Genomic DNA, 20509 nt, shown 5'->3' with positions numbered 1-20509 from the left:
TTCTGCCCATTTATCTGTTCAGTGTGTCTATATTTTTATTTTCTCTGTATGTGAGCCATTCTGTGTTAGTGTATTTATAGGCTCCTGGTCCAAGTATAATATATGTAACCTTTTTTCTTCCTTCCAGTTTAATTAAAAGTAAACTTATATCTGGGTTTTAAGAAAGCTTTCAAAATTTAGTTGTAATTGAGTTTTTGCTATCTTTTATCATTTGTAGTTCTGTTTTATGGCAAAGAATTTTAATAGACTTCTATTTGAGTGTTAAGATTCATTTTCTATGTAAACATTGTTCTCTTCTAGGGATATCTGAAAAATGTTCAGAATTGCATTATGTGTTAAGAAATAAAATGATATATATATATTTTTTAAAAACAATATTTTGCTTATTCCCTCTGTTAATATGTATTTTCAATTTTTATTGAAATATGTCACTAAAAGTTCTCTAATTTTAACTCTTATTTTTATAACAGTAATTTTTTATTTGATTTTTATTTGAGTACTAACTACAGATATATACAGGATGTCTTTGTACCATTGCCACCTCATTCTAGATTTTATTCCTTTGAATTTGTCCTGTGGAGATGGATGAATGGTATATTTTTCATAGCAGGTGCTATGTTGAGCTAGTAACTGTAACCCACGTCACAAGATAGCATTTGGAGAATGCTATGCAAAACAGAATAAAGTGACTCAGAGCTTAAAATGGTAAATGTAGAAAGCTGAAGATTTTGGTTTCAACAAAATATTTTAGAATTGGATTTTGTGAAACTGTCAATTTATTTTATTCCATGGAAATTGCTTTAATTTTTTAAAGAAAATCTTCCAACTTCATAAGCACCCTGTATATATTGGCATATATAGGTTTACTTCATTTAACTACCTTAAAAGTGGGTAGGTCTAGGAAAACAAGAATGGAAGATCATGTTACTTTGTTTTATGCACTTTGGTCTCTGCTGCATGTGAAAAAATCCTGAACTGTAATTTAAACTTTGACAGTGTCTGCCATCCGTGATAGTCCAGTTTTATAAATACCATGCCTTTTCATTGTGTCACTTTGAAAGCATCCAGCAGCATGTTGTCTGATGAGAGTCCATGCATGTCCTGTTATACTACACACAATAACACAGTGAGGGAAATGGTTGGCTGTGGAACGGGGAACAGGTGTGATTCCAGCACTGGTTTCATTTTTCATCTGCTCTGGTGATGGTACACAATAGGAAGTTAGCTATTTGATTGCTAACCCAGATCACTTTTCTATTTTCTTCACTTGATTGCTGACAAGTTTAACAAAGTGTATGGCTCTTCTCCTTCCTGCCTGGGTAAGAATAAAGGTGTTAAAATTGCCTCATATAATCCCTTCCGTTGCATGTTTGTTCTCTGTTCTTTCGATGCATTTTTTAATTTAAAGAATTGCCCTTTAATAATATCCAAAATGATCTGTGATGTTTTGACAATAGTCAGAACATTAACCTTTAGCATCATTTAAGTGATGCTCAATTTTTTAAAAAAGTAGAATCTGTCACGTACTTTCTAAAAATGAAAAGGTCTCTGCTTTGGCTTGATTTTGCTTCTTCTTTGTCAGATGTTTTGCTGTGAACCCCGTAAGAGCTGCTGTCTTTGTCTCTGGCTCTCATACAACCCAAAGCAGGCTGCTCAGCTGCGCTGAGTCAGGCGCCGCCAGTCTCGTTTGTGCTGTAATGGCTTCACTAATGCTCCACGTCTCGCTGCAGTGTAACAGGTCTAACTTTTGCTTCTATCCCATTTCACTCATGTTGCAGGAACCAGGAGGGGTTGGGACCCATAGTTCATGATCGAAAATCTCAGACATTGCCTGTTTCCCGTAACAGAACAGGAATGATGCATGCCAGATTGCAGCAGCTGGGCAGCCTGGATAACTCTCTCACTTTTAACCACAGTAAGTCCCATGACATGCCATCATAACAGCCAGCCATCTCATCTGACATCTAAGAGGGAACAGCCCCAGGCCACACCAGACCACATCACCAACTTGATTTTTCTTCCAGCACAAAGCAAGTAGGATGAAGAGTTCATGGCACAGTTCCCTTCCTTGGAAAAGAGTGCTCAGCATTTGGGAGTGACATAATGTGGAACGTGGTCAGCTACAGCACCCAACCTAAAAGTTTTAGACCTTTTGCCACATCTCCTGTGCTTGGTATTTTTAAGACGAAATTTAGCAGATTTGATAGTCAAACATTCTCTGGTATTTTAATATTTGGATTCATTACCTGGAGCCAACTTATTGTTAGGTATTGACTTTTCTTTCCCCTGCAACTCCTGACAACATCTGGTATGGATTCCTTCAGGTCCTTCCTGATACTGTGTGTGTAATTGATCAAGCATCCACATTCTGACATTTCTCCTTTGAATGTGTGTTAATCTTTAAACTGCTGTGAAAACATGAAACCCGTGAATCAATTTGTGAGGGTGTGAAAAAGCGTCCAATAACAAAGTGACTTTTTCTGTGTTTTCAGTGTGAGAAAGATATCAAGTGTGCTTGGAATTTCTGTAGACAATGGTAAGATTTAATCAGGTTGAAGTCTGCTTATGAGGCCGCTTCCCTTGCAAAACCGAAACCTTTTTGTTCATCTTGCCTTCCTCACTTTGGGGCTTTCTAACTTCACAATAGAGATTCTGCCAAATGGGAGAGTACTTTTAATTTATTTTTATCGATCATCAGAGGGGACATGGCATTGTATACTCCTTCTAGAAATTTATGTTTAAAACTAATGTGAGTATTTATAGTAAATACCATTTCTGTGAGTGGTCTGTTCCCTGAATTTTCCCATCTCCTCTTCAAGCATGACACAGCTATATTATTTTATCTAGCAAATTCTTTGTTCTCATCCTAAGTACTGCCTTTAAAACATGGTTATTAATATCTTCCCATCATTTCTAATCATAAGAATTCCATTCACTGTGACTTTCTCACTTTTTCTAAATGTAGGCTAAGAGCAAAGAAACTATTTTCAGTGCCTTATATTCAAAAGAAGGCTGAGGAATCAAAATACAGCAGCTTCCCACTCTTCTACACCCAGCAAAGTTAAATGTAATTGGTGTAGTCTCTCTTTATAAAATTCTAGGCAAAATTTAAATCAATATTATGTCAGTCTACCACACATTGAATTAGTAGCCTTAAAATACTAATTCTGAGTTATACACTTAACTGTAGGGTGTACATTAGTGACATTTAAGGCAACAATACTTGATATGTCAACATCCCATCTGTTAGGGTTATTTCAAGCTCTGCAGACAAGGGGGTTGAATAAAACCAAGAGTTTTTTTATTTTTATTTTTCATTTCTTATTTGACAAACTGAAATGAAATTCTCAGGGATATACAAAGTCAATAGAACCTGCCGATAGCCTTTCCTCAGATAAATTATATAACACAAGGATGAAGTCACTATCAGTTGAAATAAATGCTTGAACTTTAAAGCACGTTTTTAGAAATTGTAAACAAAAGTGCCTGACTCCAGAAGTAACCATTTAAGAAACATAGAAAATAAAATAAATGATCAACCCATGAATAATAACCTTCACCCACTAAGATATGCAGCAGCTATTCCCACCACAAATGGATTTTGCGGTGGTGATTTGAATTGGAGGAGAGAGACAGCTGGTTGTATTCTCCTGCCAAAAGCCATCATATTAACATGGTTGGTTTCTGTTCTCTCTTCCAACTACCCATGGAGAAGTCCATCCTTCTTGCCTCTCTCCTCTTTCATCCTATAGTTTTTGCTTTTGTCAGTTTTCAGTGACATACCATTCTCAAGTTATCCCCTGCTTTGCCAGTAAACAATATGTAGCTGATACTTTTAGCCTTCTCCTGTGTTCCTACAATTTCTGCTCATCCTGAATCAGTTCTGATATCTCTTAAGTCATTACATCTTCCTGTAGAACTGTCTCCATTTACATCTCTGATTATTTGATTAGCTTCAGCCTTTCCCTTTGTTAGCTTTTGAGCTTCAAATCATCAATTCAGTATGTATATGATATGTATACATGTGTATGTGTGTGAACATATATATGCATATATCTATACATGTTGTTTTACATCCTTACCTAGATATTTAAAGGGAAATTTATAATGATTTTGTCTAAGAAAAAAAAATTCCCGTTTAACCATGAATACAGTACCTTTTGTTGGGCCAACCAATATGACATACATCCAAAATGTGAGAGACTTGCCAGGGATATCCCAGAGGTCTAAAATGAATCTATTTCAGAAAAGAATAAAAAAATTAAGAGTCCCAGCACCATTGGCTTTTTCATGTCCTCTTCCTCTGTGGAGCAGGAGGGGCTTTGGCAGAGCTCGTCATGGCCAGCAGGGGGCAACAGAGGACTGTGAGAGACTAACCCAGTGGCACCCTGACTGTTGCAGCACACCCACCATCCCCTATAACCCAATAATCTAGCAGAACCTGGGAAAAGACACCATATGCATTACATATGTTGTTGTAGCAGGAACTTAGCTTTACCCTTTGGTTTTAATTGGAAGTAATGAAAATGGCATATCTCTCTGTGGCCAAATAGACTTAATTGTTTCACACAGTGCTATCAAAGGACAGGGTTTGTTGTTTGAGTCGTTTCCAAGGTAGGAATATGTATAGGATATGTATATATAGTATATATAGGATATATAAATATTTAGAATATTGAGATATTGACCCAGTTACTGTAACTTTAACCCAATGTGTATCAATGGAAGGAATTTGTGTCAATTTATAGAATTAGAGTGATAACTACATATGGCATATTTTATAGTTTAAATCACATTATATAGAGAAAACTAAGTGATATGTATTTGCAAATAAGTGATACATTTGCAAAAAAGAGAGAAAACAATACTTTGTATTTCCTTTGATGTTGTGTAGTGTTCTAGGAATACATTTATTTCATTTGCATAGAGTTCATACTTGTGTGTCATGGGAGGTAAAGCCAGCCATGAGGTAGAAATAGTTGAAGAAAACCTGTATTCAACATAAGGGGCAGTTTAATGTCACTGGATTAGGTTTAAGGGTATTAGATTTCAGATCAGTATGGGAAATCATTTTCTAACTGAACTGTCCATGTCTGGAGTTGGCAGAGCTGCCCCTAAAGCTAGTATGGACACTCGGAGCTACAGGTGTGAAAACAGAGGCTGGATATAATACATTGGGGATTTTGTCCAGCTCACTTAAGCATCATAGCAGTTGGACTAGATGGCTTGTAAGACCCCCACCTAACTCTGAAATTCTTTGATGTCTTTGAAGCACAAGTAAGAAAATGAGTATAAGTGATAATTGAATGTATACATTCTCTGAGTTGAAATTCATATTTTACAGAAGTTGTTAATATGTATATCTTTAAAAATAAGTAAAATATGCTTGGATATTTTAAATGTATGTGCTGAAGATAGTAAAAGAAATGAGAAAGGAGGAATAGTTTGTGGTCAGCGTTATTAAATTGAGCTGTTCAGGTAACGTGAATTTCTAAAACAGAGTAGGGTTATTTATATCTAAACATTGCATATAACTATTAAGAGAACAGAAAAACAAGCAAACTCATCTTTCTTGGCTCTTTTTTCCCTAAGTGTCTGTAGAAGATTTTAGAGTTTTAGAATTAATTAAATCTCTTATCAGGCTGACAGCAGTGAAATCGTGTAATTTTGAGCAGTGAAGCCTGAGGACTATAAAGCAACCAGCCACCAAGTACAAGCCCAAGATGCACATGAGTGAAGAAGGCCTTGACCCTTACTCCCCGTCCAACAAGGGTGAGGGGGCCAGTGCACGGCCCTCTGAGCCACCTCTGTTCCCATGGAAATCACTGTGGCTAAAACTACACTCTCACATACCCGGGTCAGAATCTCCATAAGCTGCTTTCAAAAGGTGCCTGACCCTGAATTTTAGAAACTGCTCTGTCTCTTAAGAACCCCCTCTTGGATTTACCAGTTCATTTTCGTTTTTCTGGTGTTTCCTCCAAGATGGCAACCATTGCTTCACATCTTCCCTTAGGCAAAGCTTTGTTCCAGGCCTTAATGCACCTTATGAGGTATCACATGGCAAATGGTCCTCACAGTTTCTGTGACTTGGACAAACTCTTTATGCCAACATTTATTTTTAGGGATTTTTAGAAAATAATACTAGCTGAGGAATCTAGTTGATTTTTTGAGATGAATAGCTTAAGGAAAAGCAAAGTTGAAGTAACTGTGACCAAAAGGACCATTTCTTTTAAGTTACTATATGATTCAGACAAAGGCAGACAGATTTCTCTTTGAATCCAGTTCTTATTCTAAAGTAGATTAGATAGATGGAGTAATGGTTTATGAGTAGCATAATACAAAAAGAGTAAATTTGTTGTTTGCATGTTTTCATACATGTGCACATAATTATATGATGTATAAAATATATACATAGTTATATAATAATCCAATGAGCTTGGCCCATTGTTTATGTATACTTTTAAAACATTCTATTGCCAAATTCTAATACCTAAATTGTTCCAGGCTTTGAGCCAGGAGGTAAATTCTGTAGGAATTCTCCAGTTTTAGGCCATCTCCTCTATAATGATCACCTGAAATACACTTAGCCTATAGGTTGTCTAGAAAGAGAAAAGGATAAGTCTGTGCAGAGAAAGAAATGAAAACAATCTCTGAAACAAGTTTCTTTTTAAAATTTAACCCAGACTAAAACTCATTTGAAGTAAATGGCGGTTCTCAATAAAGGGTCCTTTTGACCTGTGTGATAATTTTGGTTGGTCTAATAACAGGTGTGGTATTTGTTTTGTCCCCTCTTACCATGGTTTGTAATCATTCTAACATATTCATCAATCTGTTTGTTTTCCTGTTTCATTGTCTCTGTATTTTACCAAACCTCACAGAATGAAATAAAGCCTTGGCTATAAAGGTGATACAATTAATATTAGTACCAAAAATTATCCATCTTTCTCTTCTCTGGGAGATTTCTTAACAACAACAACAAAAAAAGCAAAAATTAAAAAAATAGAACTAACATGGTGCCAAACTGTGTTAATGTACCCTCACTAAAAAGAGCCATTGACTCTGTTGCAGGATGAAAATAATGCAATCCAGAAACTTAAAACTTCAGGACCACCTTTTAAAAGCAATTCAAAATTGGATAAAAGCACATAATAGTGCCTTCACCGTATTTTAAAAAGCAGTTCCGTAGCATTAAAAAGCTTTCTGCAGTCTTTTAAAAATCATTCTATAATTCTAACATTTATTAAAATCACAAGGATTTCATGCTAGTTAATTTATTTTATCCTAATAGCATGAACTATATAGTACAGCGACCTGGATAAGGAGTTTGAAGGTGTAAATCCTGGTATTATCCCATTACTGATCTCAAGAAAATTCCCTACAGCTTTGTGTACTTCATTTTCCTATTTATGCAATGTCTTCCTCTCTGGAGTATTAGGAAAATTACCTAAATAATAAGTGTTAATTTATTTTTGCTCCATTGAGAAAGACATTACATGGTGTTTTATGATATTGCCATCCTTTCTTTGTAATCTAGATCAATACTGTAACATCTTTGCATCCCTGTATGTATTTCTGCTAATGCATACCATTTCATAATTTAATATCTTGAATTTTATGTCAAACTACATTATGTCAGTACTAAAGCGATTATAAAAAAAGCTATCAGTTTGCATTTAAATTGTGTATGATGAAGCTACATTTAAATGACAGATTCTTAAATTCTTTTCCTTTTCTTGAACATTTCTTTCAGACATTGGCTTTTGTGCTTTCTATTAAAGCAGCTAGACTACTGTTACAGTGCAGTCAACTCTTGATGATCATTCATGATTCCATCTGATAATACAGATCTTTATGTTATTGGTTTGACACTTAGACGGTGCTTCCTAGGTGCCAGGCACTGTTCTACAAGCTTAGAAATATTAACCAAGTTAGTGCTCACCACTACCCTTTGAGGTAGACACTGTTATTACCCCCATTTTACAGATGAGGAAACCCAAATATAAAGAGCTCAATAACCTTGCCCAAGGTCACACAGCTAGTAAATGGCAGAGCTGGATTCAGTGACCAGCAGCCTGACTCAAGCTCATCCTCTGGACCCCTGTGCTGGACCGCTGCCTCCCCCGACACAGGCAGCTTCAGAAATAGCAGCCTCCTCCTCCACTCCCGCCGTGGTAGCAGTTTACTTAAGTAGCTGAATTGATCGACTCTCACCCAGGTGCAAATCCTAGCTCCACTGTTAACTATCAATGTGAATTTAAACAAATAGTTTAAACTTTCTGTTTCCTAATTTCCTTCTCTGTAAAATGGGTTTAATAATATATATGCCTCACAGGGCTGTTGAGGGATTAAATGAGAAACATGTACTATGAACACGTAAAGTTCATAGAATAGTGGCTAGCATATAGCAAGTACACAATAAATGCTTGCTGCTGTTTCCTTTTCAGAATTAGAGTTAGAATTGACTGGAAAGATTACTAATAACCTCCCCTTCTGCCCCTTCAAAATGGTGAGCTGGTAGACAAGACCCCAAAGTATGCCTTCTCTAAATAATCAAAAGTTGACTGTGACTACACCATCCCACCTGCCTTTGTGTCTGAAGCCCTGGGCAGTAACGTTGGGCTATGATTTCTGCAGGCTATGGTTACTCGGATGCAGACGTCCTTCACCAGTCGTTACTGGAAGCCAACATTGCTACTGAGGTTTGCCTTACAGCTCTGGATACTCTGTCTCTGTTTACCTTGGCATTTAAGGTTAGTACTGAACAAGCTGCTCATAGGCAGATTTTACCTTTTAAATTCATTCTGCCTATCTGGCTTAGCCAGCAGGAGAAACTTACTGTGTTATATTCTTACCTTAGCAACAGTTTTTGCCCCTAAGGAAACACTTAATCCATAATGTCTTTCATGCAATTGTTGCACAGTTAATGGCTTGAATTCCCTGAAATGTAATAAAATTTAACTGGTTAGTATGTGCCCCATGCTTGGAAATGATGGAAAGATAATCTCTAGAGGCCATTAATTCTTGACGACAAAAAAGCATTTACCAGGGGAAACATTACTTTACTTTACTCAAGGATGATAAATATAGGGACCTAAACATACATTTCTGCCTCTGGTACCTTAAAATCTATCCAAATATTGTAACAAAATTAGATAGCTATACATAGAAGAATAATAAGTTCAAACATTTATCTTTTTAAATTTTTCTTTCAGGGGTAGAAAATGGAAGTTTTGTTGTTTTGTTTTTAAGTTTTAGAAGTTAATATTCAAGTAGGTAGAGATGAGCTCTTCAGCCACTGTCTTTTCAGTATTGATATGAAGTACGAAAAGCATCTGCCTCGTGTCTGGCACCCAGCAGGCACTCAAGTGTTGGCTCTAGATTAGTAATAAACATTTTTACCTGTTTTCTTGCCTCTTTGGCCCTATGATAAAGGATCTGCTCCCTGAGAGCAGCAAAGACTGATTTAGAGCTATGGAACTGAGGTTATCTCCCACAGACTTTATTTGCCTGTGTGCAAAAAAAAACCTCTCAGCACATCCCCATTAAAAAAGTGAACAGGTGGGCAAATAGTATGGCACACCCTGGCATTTATGTAGTATTGTACCAAGCAGTAAGTTTACCTGGCCTAGACTTACAGTTCTTGAGGCATGCTGGTTCAACAGCCACCAGGGATCTTGTTTTGTGAATATTTACTCAGCAGAGGCACCAGTTGGAGCATATAAGAAAAATTGAATTATGGAATTGTTAGCTGATGTAAATCTCAAACTGGCCACTTCTTGTAAGTTGTCAGAAGTAACCAAGCAATCAATTTCTTAATAAATAAAATATCTGAAAAGATGTAAGCCCTGAATTCTGGTGATTGCTGTTATATTAACTTCCTGCTAGTTATCGAGTGCCTTCTGTGCCTCAGGCATTAGCCTTCACAACAGCCTTCCCAACTCTTGTATAAATAGTCTCTACTGGCTATTTCCACCAAAGAGTGTTAAGAAAATAAAAGCTCATTTCCATATTCACCCAAGTTTATAATCCAGCCATAGTTAGGAAGGTAAATGTATTATGAAAACCTATGGCTTTCAAACTGTGGCTCTCCTGGGGAAAGCAGTGTTCACAGGCAATAAAATATATAAGGTTCCCAAAACACTGGGAACAGCTTATTTATTTATTTATTTATTTTTGATTTGGTGAACAGCTGCTCGTGGCTGAGAATTATATCATACTCATTTAATAAAGTCGTGTTTTCTGCTCATTAAATTGCTTCTGTTTTACCTGATAGAATAAAACACTATACTTCTGTATTTCATGATACTAATAAGGATCACTATGCTTCCAGGTGTTCACCAGCTGTGAATACATCTGTGAGTCATTGGGCTTAAGAAAACAGAACTTATGCCTTGAGTGAAAAATTTCCCTCCAACAATAAGATGAGGCAGATCTTGCTCTGAAGCTATGACTCCAACCATAATCTTGAGCATAATTTATTATTTGGGCATAAGTTATTTCTGTTCAGTTGGCTAAATTATAAGATTAATTTGAGATGCTGGCTGGCTTTTTGGCATTTTTTTACTCTAATAATTTTTGCCTGTTTCTGCAAAATGTATAATGTGCTCTTTCCCAAACATATACCTTTGTTCAAACAGGCTTGTCCATATTTGAAGGCACTGCTCTTTGCTGTCATGGACATTTAGATGTGAAGCATTCTTGCTTCTTGCTGTGCTGCATATCTGTGTTCTGTGTCTATTCAGCAATTAAATGAATTTTTAGCCAACCAGGCTTATAAAGCATTTAAACTGGTGTGAGGAAATCTCAAAGAATGATTGAGGACAAATCATGGTCTTCTCATTTTGTTCTGTGAAGTAAAATTCCATAAAATATTGAGATGCTGCTAGTTACCATCTGTTCCAGTTTGCTAGCTGCCAGAATGCAAAATACCAGAAATGATACAGCTTTTTAAAAGGGGAATTTATTAAATTGCAAGTTTACAGTTCTAAGGCCGTGAGAATGTCCAAATTAAAGCAAGTCTATAGAAATGTCCAAATTAAGGCCTCAACAAGAGGTTACCTTCACTCAAGAAAGGTCAATGAAGTTCAGGGCTTCTCTCTCAACTGGAGAGGCACGTGGCAAACATGACAATATTTACTAACTTCCTCTCAGGCCTCTTGCTTCATGAAGCTCCCCCAGGGGCATTCTCCTATATCTCGAAAGGTTGCTGGCTGGTGGACTCTGTGTCTCTCTTCAAAATGCTTCCTCTTTTAAAGGATTCCAGTAAACTAATCAAGTTCCACCTGGAATGGGTGGAGTCATATTTCCATCTAATCAAAAGTTAATACCCACAATTGGGTCACATCTCCATGGAAATAATCTAATCAAGTTTCCAACCTATAGTGCTGAATAGGGATTGGAAGAAATGGTTGCTCCCATAAAATTGGATTAGGATTAAAACATGGCTTTTCTAAAGAACATAATCCTTTCAAACCTACACACCATCTATTGAGCTAGACCAAGTATGCCAGACATTTTCTATACTTTATCTCCAGACTTGGCAGTTGCTCTGCAAGGTCAGTTTTGGTGTTCCCATTTAGCGGATGAGAATGCTGATTTGGTTTAGTAACCTGTGCAAATCCATGCAAAGGGTAAGTGGTGCCTGTCAAAAGCCTGCCCATTTCCCACCATACCACACTGCCTGATTATTTATAGATTAGCAGGGTGCCTTGTAAGCCTGAAAAATGGAAAATACTCATTTTTAGAGTACCTGTTTCATAAATCCCATTTCACTATTTATTTCATATCTATGAATCAGCTACCACTGGTAAATGATACTTCTTTGTTGAAATTAAAAGGTGTCACAGATATCACCTTTGTAGGTCCAGTTATGATTAATTAATTAGAGCTCTATCTACTAAAAGACAGTAGTGGTACTTGAAACCATATTGTAGTTTGCTGGGAAGTTTTATAATTAGTCCCTCCTTAATAGAAAAAATATTAACTCTTCAAAGTACAAATTTATGGCTAGATTTACTTGTACTACAAGAAAAGCCCATGCTCTCCTAGAGGATTCATGACAGAGTTCCTTTAAATTTTAAATTGCCGTAGAAAGTTCGCCTTCCATGCGAGAGACCTGGGTTTGATTCTTGGCCCATGCACTCCCCACAAAAAAAAAAAAAAAAATTTAAGTGATGCATGGAAAGCTTCGTCTTTGAACCTGAAAGTTGGATGACACCTCTCAAAAGTGTCTTGTGTGTCTCTAACTATGCTATCAATGTGTGTTTTAAGAACCAGCTCCTGGCTGACCACGGACATAATCCTCTTATGAAAAAAGTTTTTGATGTTTACCTGTGTTTTCTTCAAAAACATCAGTCTGAAACAGCTTTAAAAAATGTCTTCACTGCCTTAAGGTCACTAATTTATAAGGTAAGTTGTTTCATCAATGATTGTAATAATTGATTGCCATAAATTTTTCTTTCCACCTGGAATTGAAGGGAATATTGCCAAGTACTAGCCTTTATTTTGTGTACTTTCTCACGTTTTTCCCAGTTTCCCTCAACCTTTTATGAAGGTAGAGCCGATATGTGTGCTGCTCTGTGCTATGAGATCCTGAAGTGCTGTAACTCCAAATTGAGCTCAATCCGAACTGAAGCCTCCCAGCTGCTCTACTTCCTGATGAGGAATAACTTCGACTACACTGGAAAGAAGTCCTTTGTCCGGACACATTTGCAAGTACGTGTGCTTTAGCTTTCCAGTGCAAATTTATGATATGTAATTCTGTGTTGGAAGGAAAATGTTGAGTATCCCATTTACTAATTTACTTCATCATAAATACTGCAAGTTCTGGTTCCAAGAAGAAAGTCACATTTACTGGTTTGGTGTATTTCATCTGCCATATTATAAGATCTGGGCTCAAGACATATTTCTGTTGGTAAATTAGCATATAAATATTGAATTAAGATAGTTGAACTGACTGAAATTTCAAAGGATAAATCAAGAAATACTAGAACCTATGAGGATACCTCATAGTAAATAAACATCTGAAGAAAATAACAACAAAGAAAGCCTAAATTGTTTCTTTTCTCTCTTCCCTCCCCTGACACTTCTGCCTTCTCTCCAGAGTTAAACCATCCCAAATTATCTGCTTTCTGGAAACCTTGCTGATGAGTCCTGTGCATTTTTGTAGACTCTTTTTCTACTAACATTATAGGAGGCCCTTTTCTAGCTCTCTGTATTGACTCCTATCTTAAAAACAAATATTTACTGTTCGCATGCTACTTGCTAGGATTCATGACTATAACCATGAACAATTCAGAAGCATTTCCTGGCCCCCATGGATATGTAGAACCCAAAGAAGGACACAGTCAAATACTAAAGGTCTGACAATGCAGCATGACAAGTGCTTTAGTTGAGGAGCATGAGAGCAGCAGGAATATAGAACAGGGCATCTGACTGTGGGTTCTGGGATTAGGGGAGGCTTCCCCGAGGATGTCAGGATGAGTGGTGGGGGGGGGGGGGGGTTCTCAAGTGAAGAGTTAACAAGCATGGTCCAGGCCATGGATGTGTCAGGTAGTAGGGCCCATCTGAGGGATTTTAGGAGCTCCTGGCAGTGGAGTTTCAAGCTGAGGGAGAACGAATTGTGGAGAGCATCATTGTGCAGCCAGAGGGATCTCCTATGCACAAGTGTTGAGAATACATTGGAGGGAGTCACAGCGTTCGCTGTGGAGACCTTTGGGAGACCATGATCAAATCTAAGCCAGAGATAGTGGTGATCTGGGCCAGGGATGATGAGGTTAGAAGGCATAGATTGATTTTCATCTGGTTGTGATGAAGGGAAAAAGAGGGAGTAAGGATAACATCACCATTGTTAGCTTGAGTCATCAGGTAAAGGTGCTATTCATGGATCCGAAAAGGCAGATCCTGTTGCATATTTGATACATATATGTACACGCAAAAAATGCAAAGGGAAATCTGCCTGTTGAATATTTAATACATGTGAATTCCAACCAAAAACCAAGGAGGTAAATAATAAGGCCTTCCTTTGTATTCAAGAAAGTAATAGGTAAATTAATATCCAAGTAATGCAGGTTTTTCTAATTCTTAATCTTATGTATCATACTGATTAGCATTTGCTTTGCAAAATAAGTACTTAAAGACAGCAAAATCATCTTTTGGAATAATTCTTAAAAGGGGAAAAAAATAAGAGATTTTTTACTGCATGAGAATAATCACTACTCAAATCATCCTACCTTTACTCTGTCCTCATGCATAACTGCAAACTGAAACCAAGCCTGGGAAGTCTTTTGAATGTTAATTGATTTGCTTACCTTTCTGTGTCCCTCAGGTCATTATTTCTGTCAGCCAGCTGATAGCAGATGTTGTTGGAATTGGGGGAACCAGATTCCAGCAGTCCCTGTCTATCATCAACAACTGTGCCAACAGTGACAGGTTAATTAAGGTGTGTGGCATGGTCGCGTTTGATTTTTTACCCCCAAGACTCTGCCTCATCTTCTAGTATGTGCGTGTACAGGCAGAAAATAGATGAACGATGTGTTCTTCTTCCACCCTTGTTTCAGCACACCAGCTTCTCCTCTGATGTGAAGGATTTGACCAAAAGGATACGCACAGTTCTTATGGCCACTGCCCAGATGAAGGAACATGAGAATGACCCTGAGATGCTGGTGGACCTCCAGTACAGTCTGGCCAAGTCCTATGCCAGCACTCCGGAGCTCAGGAAGACGTGGCTTGACAGCATGGCCAGAATCCATGTCAAAAACGGTGATCTCTCAGAGGTAGCCATGCAAGCCTTTATATATATATTTAAATGTTTATTGTAGCAACATATATACAACTCAGAATTTCCCATTTTAACCACTGCCAAATGTGCAATTCAGTGGCAGTAATTATATTTGCAGTGTTGTACTATTCTCACCAACATCTATTACCCCAACTTTTTCTTCACCTCAATATGCAAGCCTGTTGATATGGGTTTCTGAGAAAACTAGTTATATTCCATCAATTAAAATAAGTCAATTTTGAGGGAAAAAATCCCATTAATTAAAAGGAGCCAGTTTAAAAGGTGTGATCCTTCAAATAGTGGTAGGCTCTTGATAGTCACCTAAGCATTTTAATAATTAAAGATTGTTAGGGGTTATTTCTATTACAAAAGAGTATTGTTTGAAAGTTCTTAAAAACCATACATCTTCAGATATTTGCCTGCTAATTAAAGTGCATATCAGTTGCTAAACTCCTCTCTAATTTTAAAATTAAAATTTTAATAAAATCATTAATTTTATAATAAAATTAATTTTTTCTGCTATTAATATAATAGTAGGGCATCAATTTCTCTTTTATGATGGGATCCATTTCAGATGTGGTAGGTATTAGACTGTTTCTTCTTTTACACAACTGTAATGTGTTTCTATATATAGACAACAATGCATGGATGTTGAGTATGTGAACTCTGGATACAGACTTTGGATCTCAGATTCAACACCTACTAATTTATGACATCAGACAAGTTATTTAAACTCTCTGAGCCTCAGTCTCATTATCTGTAAAACAGGGAAAAGAATGCAAACAGTAGACTGTAAAGCAGATTCCGTGTTTCCTGAGAACTCTGTGCAAGGCATGGTCTTAAGACATTTAGGTACAATTAACAAAAAACAAACATGCACCTACTTTTAAATTATGCAACTGCTTAAGCTATATAATTATAAAATTAATGTACACATTACGTTACAATTCTGTTTGGCCCTAAATTTAATCTAAACTCTACATTAGCCATAATAAAATTATTTATTTATACTAGCAGTTGTAATTTTTATTTTATTCTCAGATTTTAAGATTTTTCAAAATGATTTGGGTGGTCCAGTTCTCATAAAAAGAAATCTCCAAGTTTCAGTTGCTTCTCTATAATAAGGGGTTAAGGCTAATATATAAGATTTCTTTTAACTCTAGTTTTTATGTACCTGATCAACAAACCATCACATATTTGAGAACCTGTTCTGTGCATATCATCATGATATGCCCTGTGGAAAGGGACAAAACAGATTTTTCTCTATATTAAAGTACAGATCATAGTATTAGGCTGCATTACTGATATGTTTACACATCCAAACCTCTTGTGAGTGTCGGCAGCTTGGAGTGAGACCCTGACAGAAGGCCCCCGGAGTGGTAGCAGGGGCTCATGCATTAGAACCTTATAGTGGATTTGCTTTTGTAACACCATAGCATATTGATAAAAAGAATTTTTAAATTTCATTGTAAGGTGTTTGTAATCTTACCCATTTAATATTGAATTAGGATTTTGATTCAGAATTCTTGTCTGGAAAAAAAACTATAGCTTCATCTTTTTTTCCTTTAAGTTGAGAGAAAAAATGTAGTGACACCTGAAAATCCATGTGTCATTACTGTAAGTTGGTTCTTTTGAAATTGATGCATCTTTTGCTTTTGAATTTCCTCTTAACCTATAAGCTATTGTTTCAGACTAGTTATATTTTAGTCTTCATTTTTTTACTTGCCCTTCAAAGGCCAATAAATTTTTAGAAACACTGTTTGATGCTTTGAAATCTTATGTATGTACATATATTCATTAGTTTCTGTCTGTTGGCAAGCATTATTATGTGCTATTAAATAAAGTGATCGTTCATGTCTTTCGTTACAGGCGGCAATGTGCTATGTCCATGTAACAGCCCTGGTGGCAGAATATCTCACACGGAAGGGTAAGAAACAATTTCCTATGTTTTATGAAATGAATATGACTCTATAAAGCAGCAAATACAAGGCAGATTGGTCTTCTTTGAGAGCCACTGAGGAAGATTTAGAGGTGGGGGTTTCTTTTATATATGAGAGAGAACTATTTCATTGTTTATTCCCCAATAGGACATTTGCTTGACTTGGTAGGCACAGCAAATTCACCAGTAGTAAAAAGAAAAGTAGATGACATGTTGTCATACATTCTTGCTGGTGGCTCCATTCTTCAAAAACTAGTTAATGAGCTTTAAAGTGGGGGTCCTTGACAGGCCAATGTAGAGCTGAAAAGATTTGATTCTTTTTCTCTTGAGATAGTTCCCACTGAAACTTTTATCAGTCAATAGATAGTTGTAATGGGAGATTATCAATCATCATTTTCTGGAACACAGCCCAGTTGCCATTATTGTGTGAGAAGACAGGCTTGCTGGAAGGACACCTGGCCTCCCAGTAGAAGGAGGGAAGCATAGAATGAATGCTGCTAATATGTACATTATATATTTGTTCCCAGATTTGCAGAGCATAAATTCTTTCACTCATTCATTTTGGTTAAATACCAGTTGCTCATTTCTATTTCAAAATCATCAGTCTGAGACTGTGGCATTTGTTTCTGGAATACTAAGGTTCTTGGAAAAGCCCATGGTCTGCTCATACAGTCTGGAGAACAGCACCATCAAATCTGGGTTGAGGAGGAGTACATTTAGAAAGTGAGAAATGATATAAAATCACAAACACTGAGGCCAAAAAATGTATGTTTCTGGTACAGCTGGCGATTTGGAGTGGAATTTTAAGGGTGTCCAGATTAGTTATGTATCAGGGCCTAAAAGAGAAAGAAATTAAAGGGCCTCATAAGCAGTTACTATCATTACTATTTCCTGTTGAGACCATTTATCAGGTAATACATTTCCTCATGTTTAGAAGCAGACATAGCACTCCGGCGGGAGCCACCCCACTTCCCCTACAGCCACAGCACCTGCCAGAGGAGGAGCCGTGGAGGTGAGCCTGAGGGTCGGCCCAGACCCCAGCGGCCACAGCCACTCTGTTCACATGCCATTCAATGGTGTGGGGATCTTCTGGTTCAACTTTGCATGGACAGACTTCACTCTCCTTCCCTGCCTTCTTTTCCTAGGCTCTTCAGTTCGCTGGCAATCTGTTCATATGAGCAGTGAGGGAAGGCACTTTGGGCACCATCTTAGTTGCATTCCACTAGAATTTATTCTATATTTAAATGTCCTTGGTAGCCTAAAACCTGGGTGCTTAGCTTTTATAATTTTATTTTTTTGTAAGTTAGTATATCCTCAGGCTCCTAGAAGAGTGCTTTCCACTGGAAAATCTTTTGTTTCCATTTAACAAAATAAAAGCAAGACTAAACTAGAACAGGGCTAGAGACGCTAGATCATTCATGAATGGCTTGGTTACTCATGACTAATACGCAGCAAAAAAATCTCTGACTTTACAACTTACTTTTTCCGGGCTTGATTTCAAAATACTCTGGGTTCTTCTTTTCCTCACAATATGGAAGGTCTCAATTCAAGTTTTGACTCTTGTTTCATTTTAATCTCCATGGTCATCTCAAAATAGAATAGCTGGACAGTCCTTCTTCACTTGATTTTTATACAGTTGATGTTGTCCAGACTTAAAATTCTGTTTCCCAGTAACTATGAAATGAATAAAGACCCAAGATGAGCAATTGCCTGTTTAGGACTTTGACCCCAGACAGTTATCCTAGTGCCAACGTTAAAACCATTTTCCCCTTAGAGTATAAGAGTGCCTGGGCCACTAAAGTTATTGATGCTCTTTGTTGATCCACTTCCTTGCTAGGGTGGAGGGAAAAGACTCTCCTTAATCCTCTAGGCAGTTGATGTTGGAACCAGCTAAGGCAGCCTCTCAGTTCATGGCCCCAAGTGGCTATTGATGAGAGTAATGTTCTCATCTGATCTGAGTTCTGGAGTTAGCCCCAGCTAGAGGCAGTGAGATGACAGCTTGAAGGAAACGGAGTTATTTTGTGTCAGATATTTCTCTTTGGCTAGCTTTGGCTTCTTTATTTTTCTTGGTATCTGAGTATGGGTCATCTTGCCAAATCAAATTAAGGTTTGTTATTATTTTACTATCCATTTGATTCAGTACTCATTTCTCAGTTTGTTTGCTTTAAAGATTATATAAATTTTAATGAAGATGGGTAAAAAATAAAAAGGAATGAGAAAAAGAAAGAAATTGAGGGAAATGAGGGTTGAATGAGGTTGGGTGAATTCAGAAAAGCAAACAGTGGCCCCCAGTTTCCCTGTGTGAATGCTGGCCTAAGACAACAGATTTCAAGATTGGGTGTTTCATTCAACACAGAACTATACAGGGCAGGAAGAACCCTCGAGGTTTGCCCAGTTTCACGTTAATAACTTTAACTCTCTCTCCTGCTCTCTCAATTCCTAGGCATGTTTAGACAAGGATGTACAGCCTTCAGGGTAATTACTCCAAACATAGATGAGGAGGCCTCCATGATGGAAGATGTCGGAATGCAGGATGTCCACTTCAATGAGGTGTGTGCTTGAACTTGTCTGAGTTTTCAAGTACATGAGAACCTTACAGCTTACTGTTTGCCCTACCAGTCCATCAAACCCAGACTTGTTCCTTGCAGGTGCTACTTATACACTTAACTCTTACTGACAGAATTCTCTAGACAACTTAATAAAACAGAAAAAGTTGCTGTCATTCTTCCTTTCTAGGAATTCCTCCTTTTCTCTGGAAAGAGAGTTTGAGGGACCAGTTAGTAATGATGGGAGACTGAGCAACTTCAGCATTTCTAGAGACCAAAAAGATCTAGCATTTAGTAATTGTAGCAGTATCTGTAATTTCTTGCCAAAACCGGATAACCTTGCAGCCACTTATTTGTAACTAGAGAATTTCAAAATAAAGCTAGGATTTTGAACATATGCCAGTTCTTTTATTGTGTTTACTATATTTCCTTTTCCGTGAATATCTACCAGAAGGTTTTTCATGCATGCCTGCCTCACCTCAACCCAGGGCAGAATGAAATATTGAAAGGAAAGTATTTTAATCTGGTCCCTCTTAAGGAAAAATAAAGGTGTGCATTTCTTCATGTGGAAAGAGAAAACAAACAGAAAGGAGTGCCTGTCTCCTGCCTGTGTTTGTTTATCTTGACCTATAGTGTAGTAGCATAGAGTTGATATGATGGCTTTTAACCGTTTGTCATGCCGGTAATTAGGGCCCATGCACGAACATCTTCCATGCCATTACCAATCCATAAATTAGCAGTTCTCACCGAGTGATCCAGGGACCCTTTGAGCTCCTCCCTTTTCAAACAGTCTCACATAGATACTGAATTTTCATTGTAAACATCAACCAGAACAGCATTTTGAGCACATTGAATGCAAGAGCAGATACAAGAATCCAGCTTTCTTCTGTTAAGTCAGACATTAAAGAGAGTTTCAAAAATATTAAGCAAATACCATTCTTGGTGGGGAATATTATTTTTCATTAAAAAGTATTATTTTTGCTAACTTATAATTGGTTTGTTATTGTTATTAAATGAATAAATATTTTTACATTTTTTCAGTTTTAATTTCTAATAAAATATTTAAAGAATTAGCCCGCCGGGGTGCAAGGGTAGTTCAGTGGTAGAATTCTTGCCTGCCATATGGGAGATCCAGGTTTGATTCCCAGCCCATGCTCTTCCCCCAAAAAGCAAACAAACAAGCAAACAAAACAAAACAAAAACCAAACAAACAAAAATACAACAAATGGTACTGCAATAATGGGA

General features: G+C 37.2%; 1 protein-coding gene across 6 annotated transcripts in view; it reads left to right on the top strand.

The window, feature by feature from the left end:
• The window catches only part of DOCK9 (dedicator of cytokinesis 9), a 341474-nt gene that overhangs the window by 278176 nt on the left and 42789 nt on the right, over positions 1-20509 (top strand). For 2 of the 6 annotated variants that reach the window (XM_077158579.1, XM_077158577.1), the window contains exons 38-45: positions 2493-2536; positions 8635-8750; positions 12271-12408; positions 12532-12714; positions 14327-14440; positions 14559-14774; positions 16649-16706; positions 19162-19268. In XM_077158579.1, coding sequence (XP_077014694.1) covers positions 2493-2536; positions 8635-8750; positions 12271-12408; positions 12532-12714; positions 14327-14440; positions 14559-14774; positions 16649-16706; positions 19162-19268 — 976 coding nt within the window. Of the gene's footprint in view, positions 1-1778; positions 1916-2492; positions 2537-8634; positions 8751-12270; positions 12409-12531; positions 12715-14326; positions 14441-14558; positions 14775-16648; positions 16707-17652; positions 17731-19161; positions 19269-20509 lie in introns of all 6 variants that reach the window. The other 4 variants (XM_077158575.1, XM_077158576.1, XM_077158574.1 and 1 more) reach the window with 3 other exon arrangements.

The sequence above is a fragment of the Tamandua tetradactyla genome, chromosome 4 (genome assembly GCF_023851605.1).
Source record: "Tamandua tetradactyla isolate mTamTet1 chromosome 4, mTamTet1.pri, whole genome shotgun sequence".
In the NCBI taxonomy this organism is placed as follows: Eukaryota; Metazoa; Chordata; class Mammalia; order Pilosa; family Myrmecophagidae; genus Tamandua; species Tamandua tetradactyla.
Note: the sequence above shows the minus strand (reverse complement) of the source record. Positions and strands in the feature narration are given on the sequence as shown.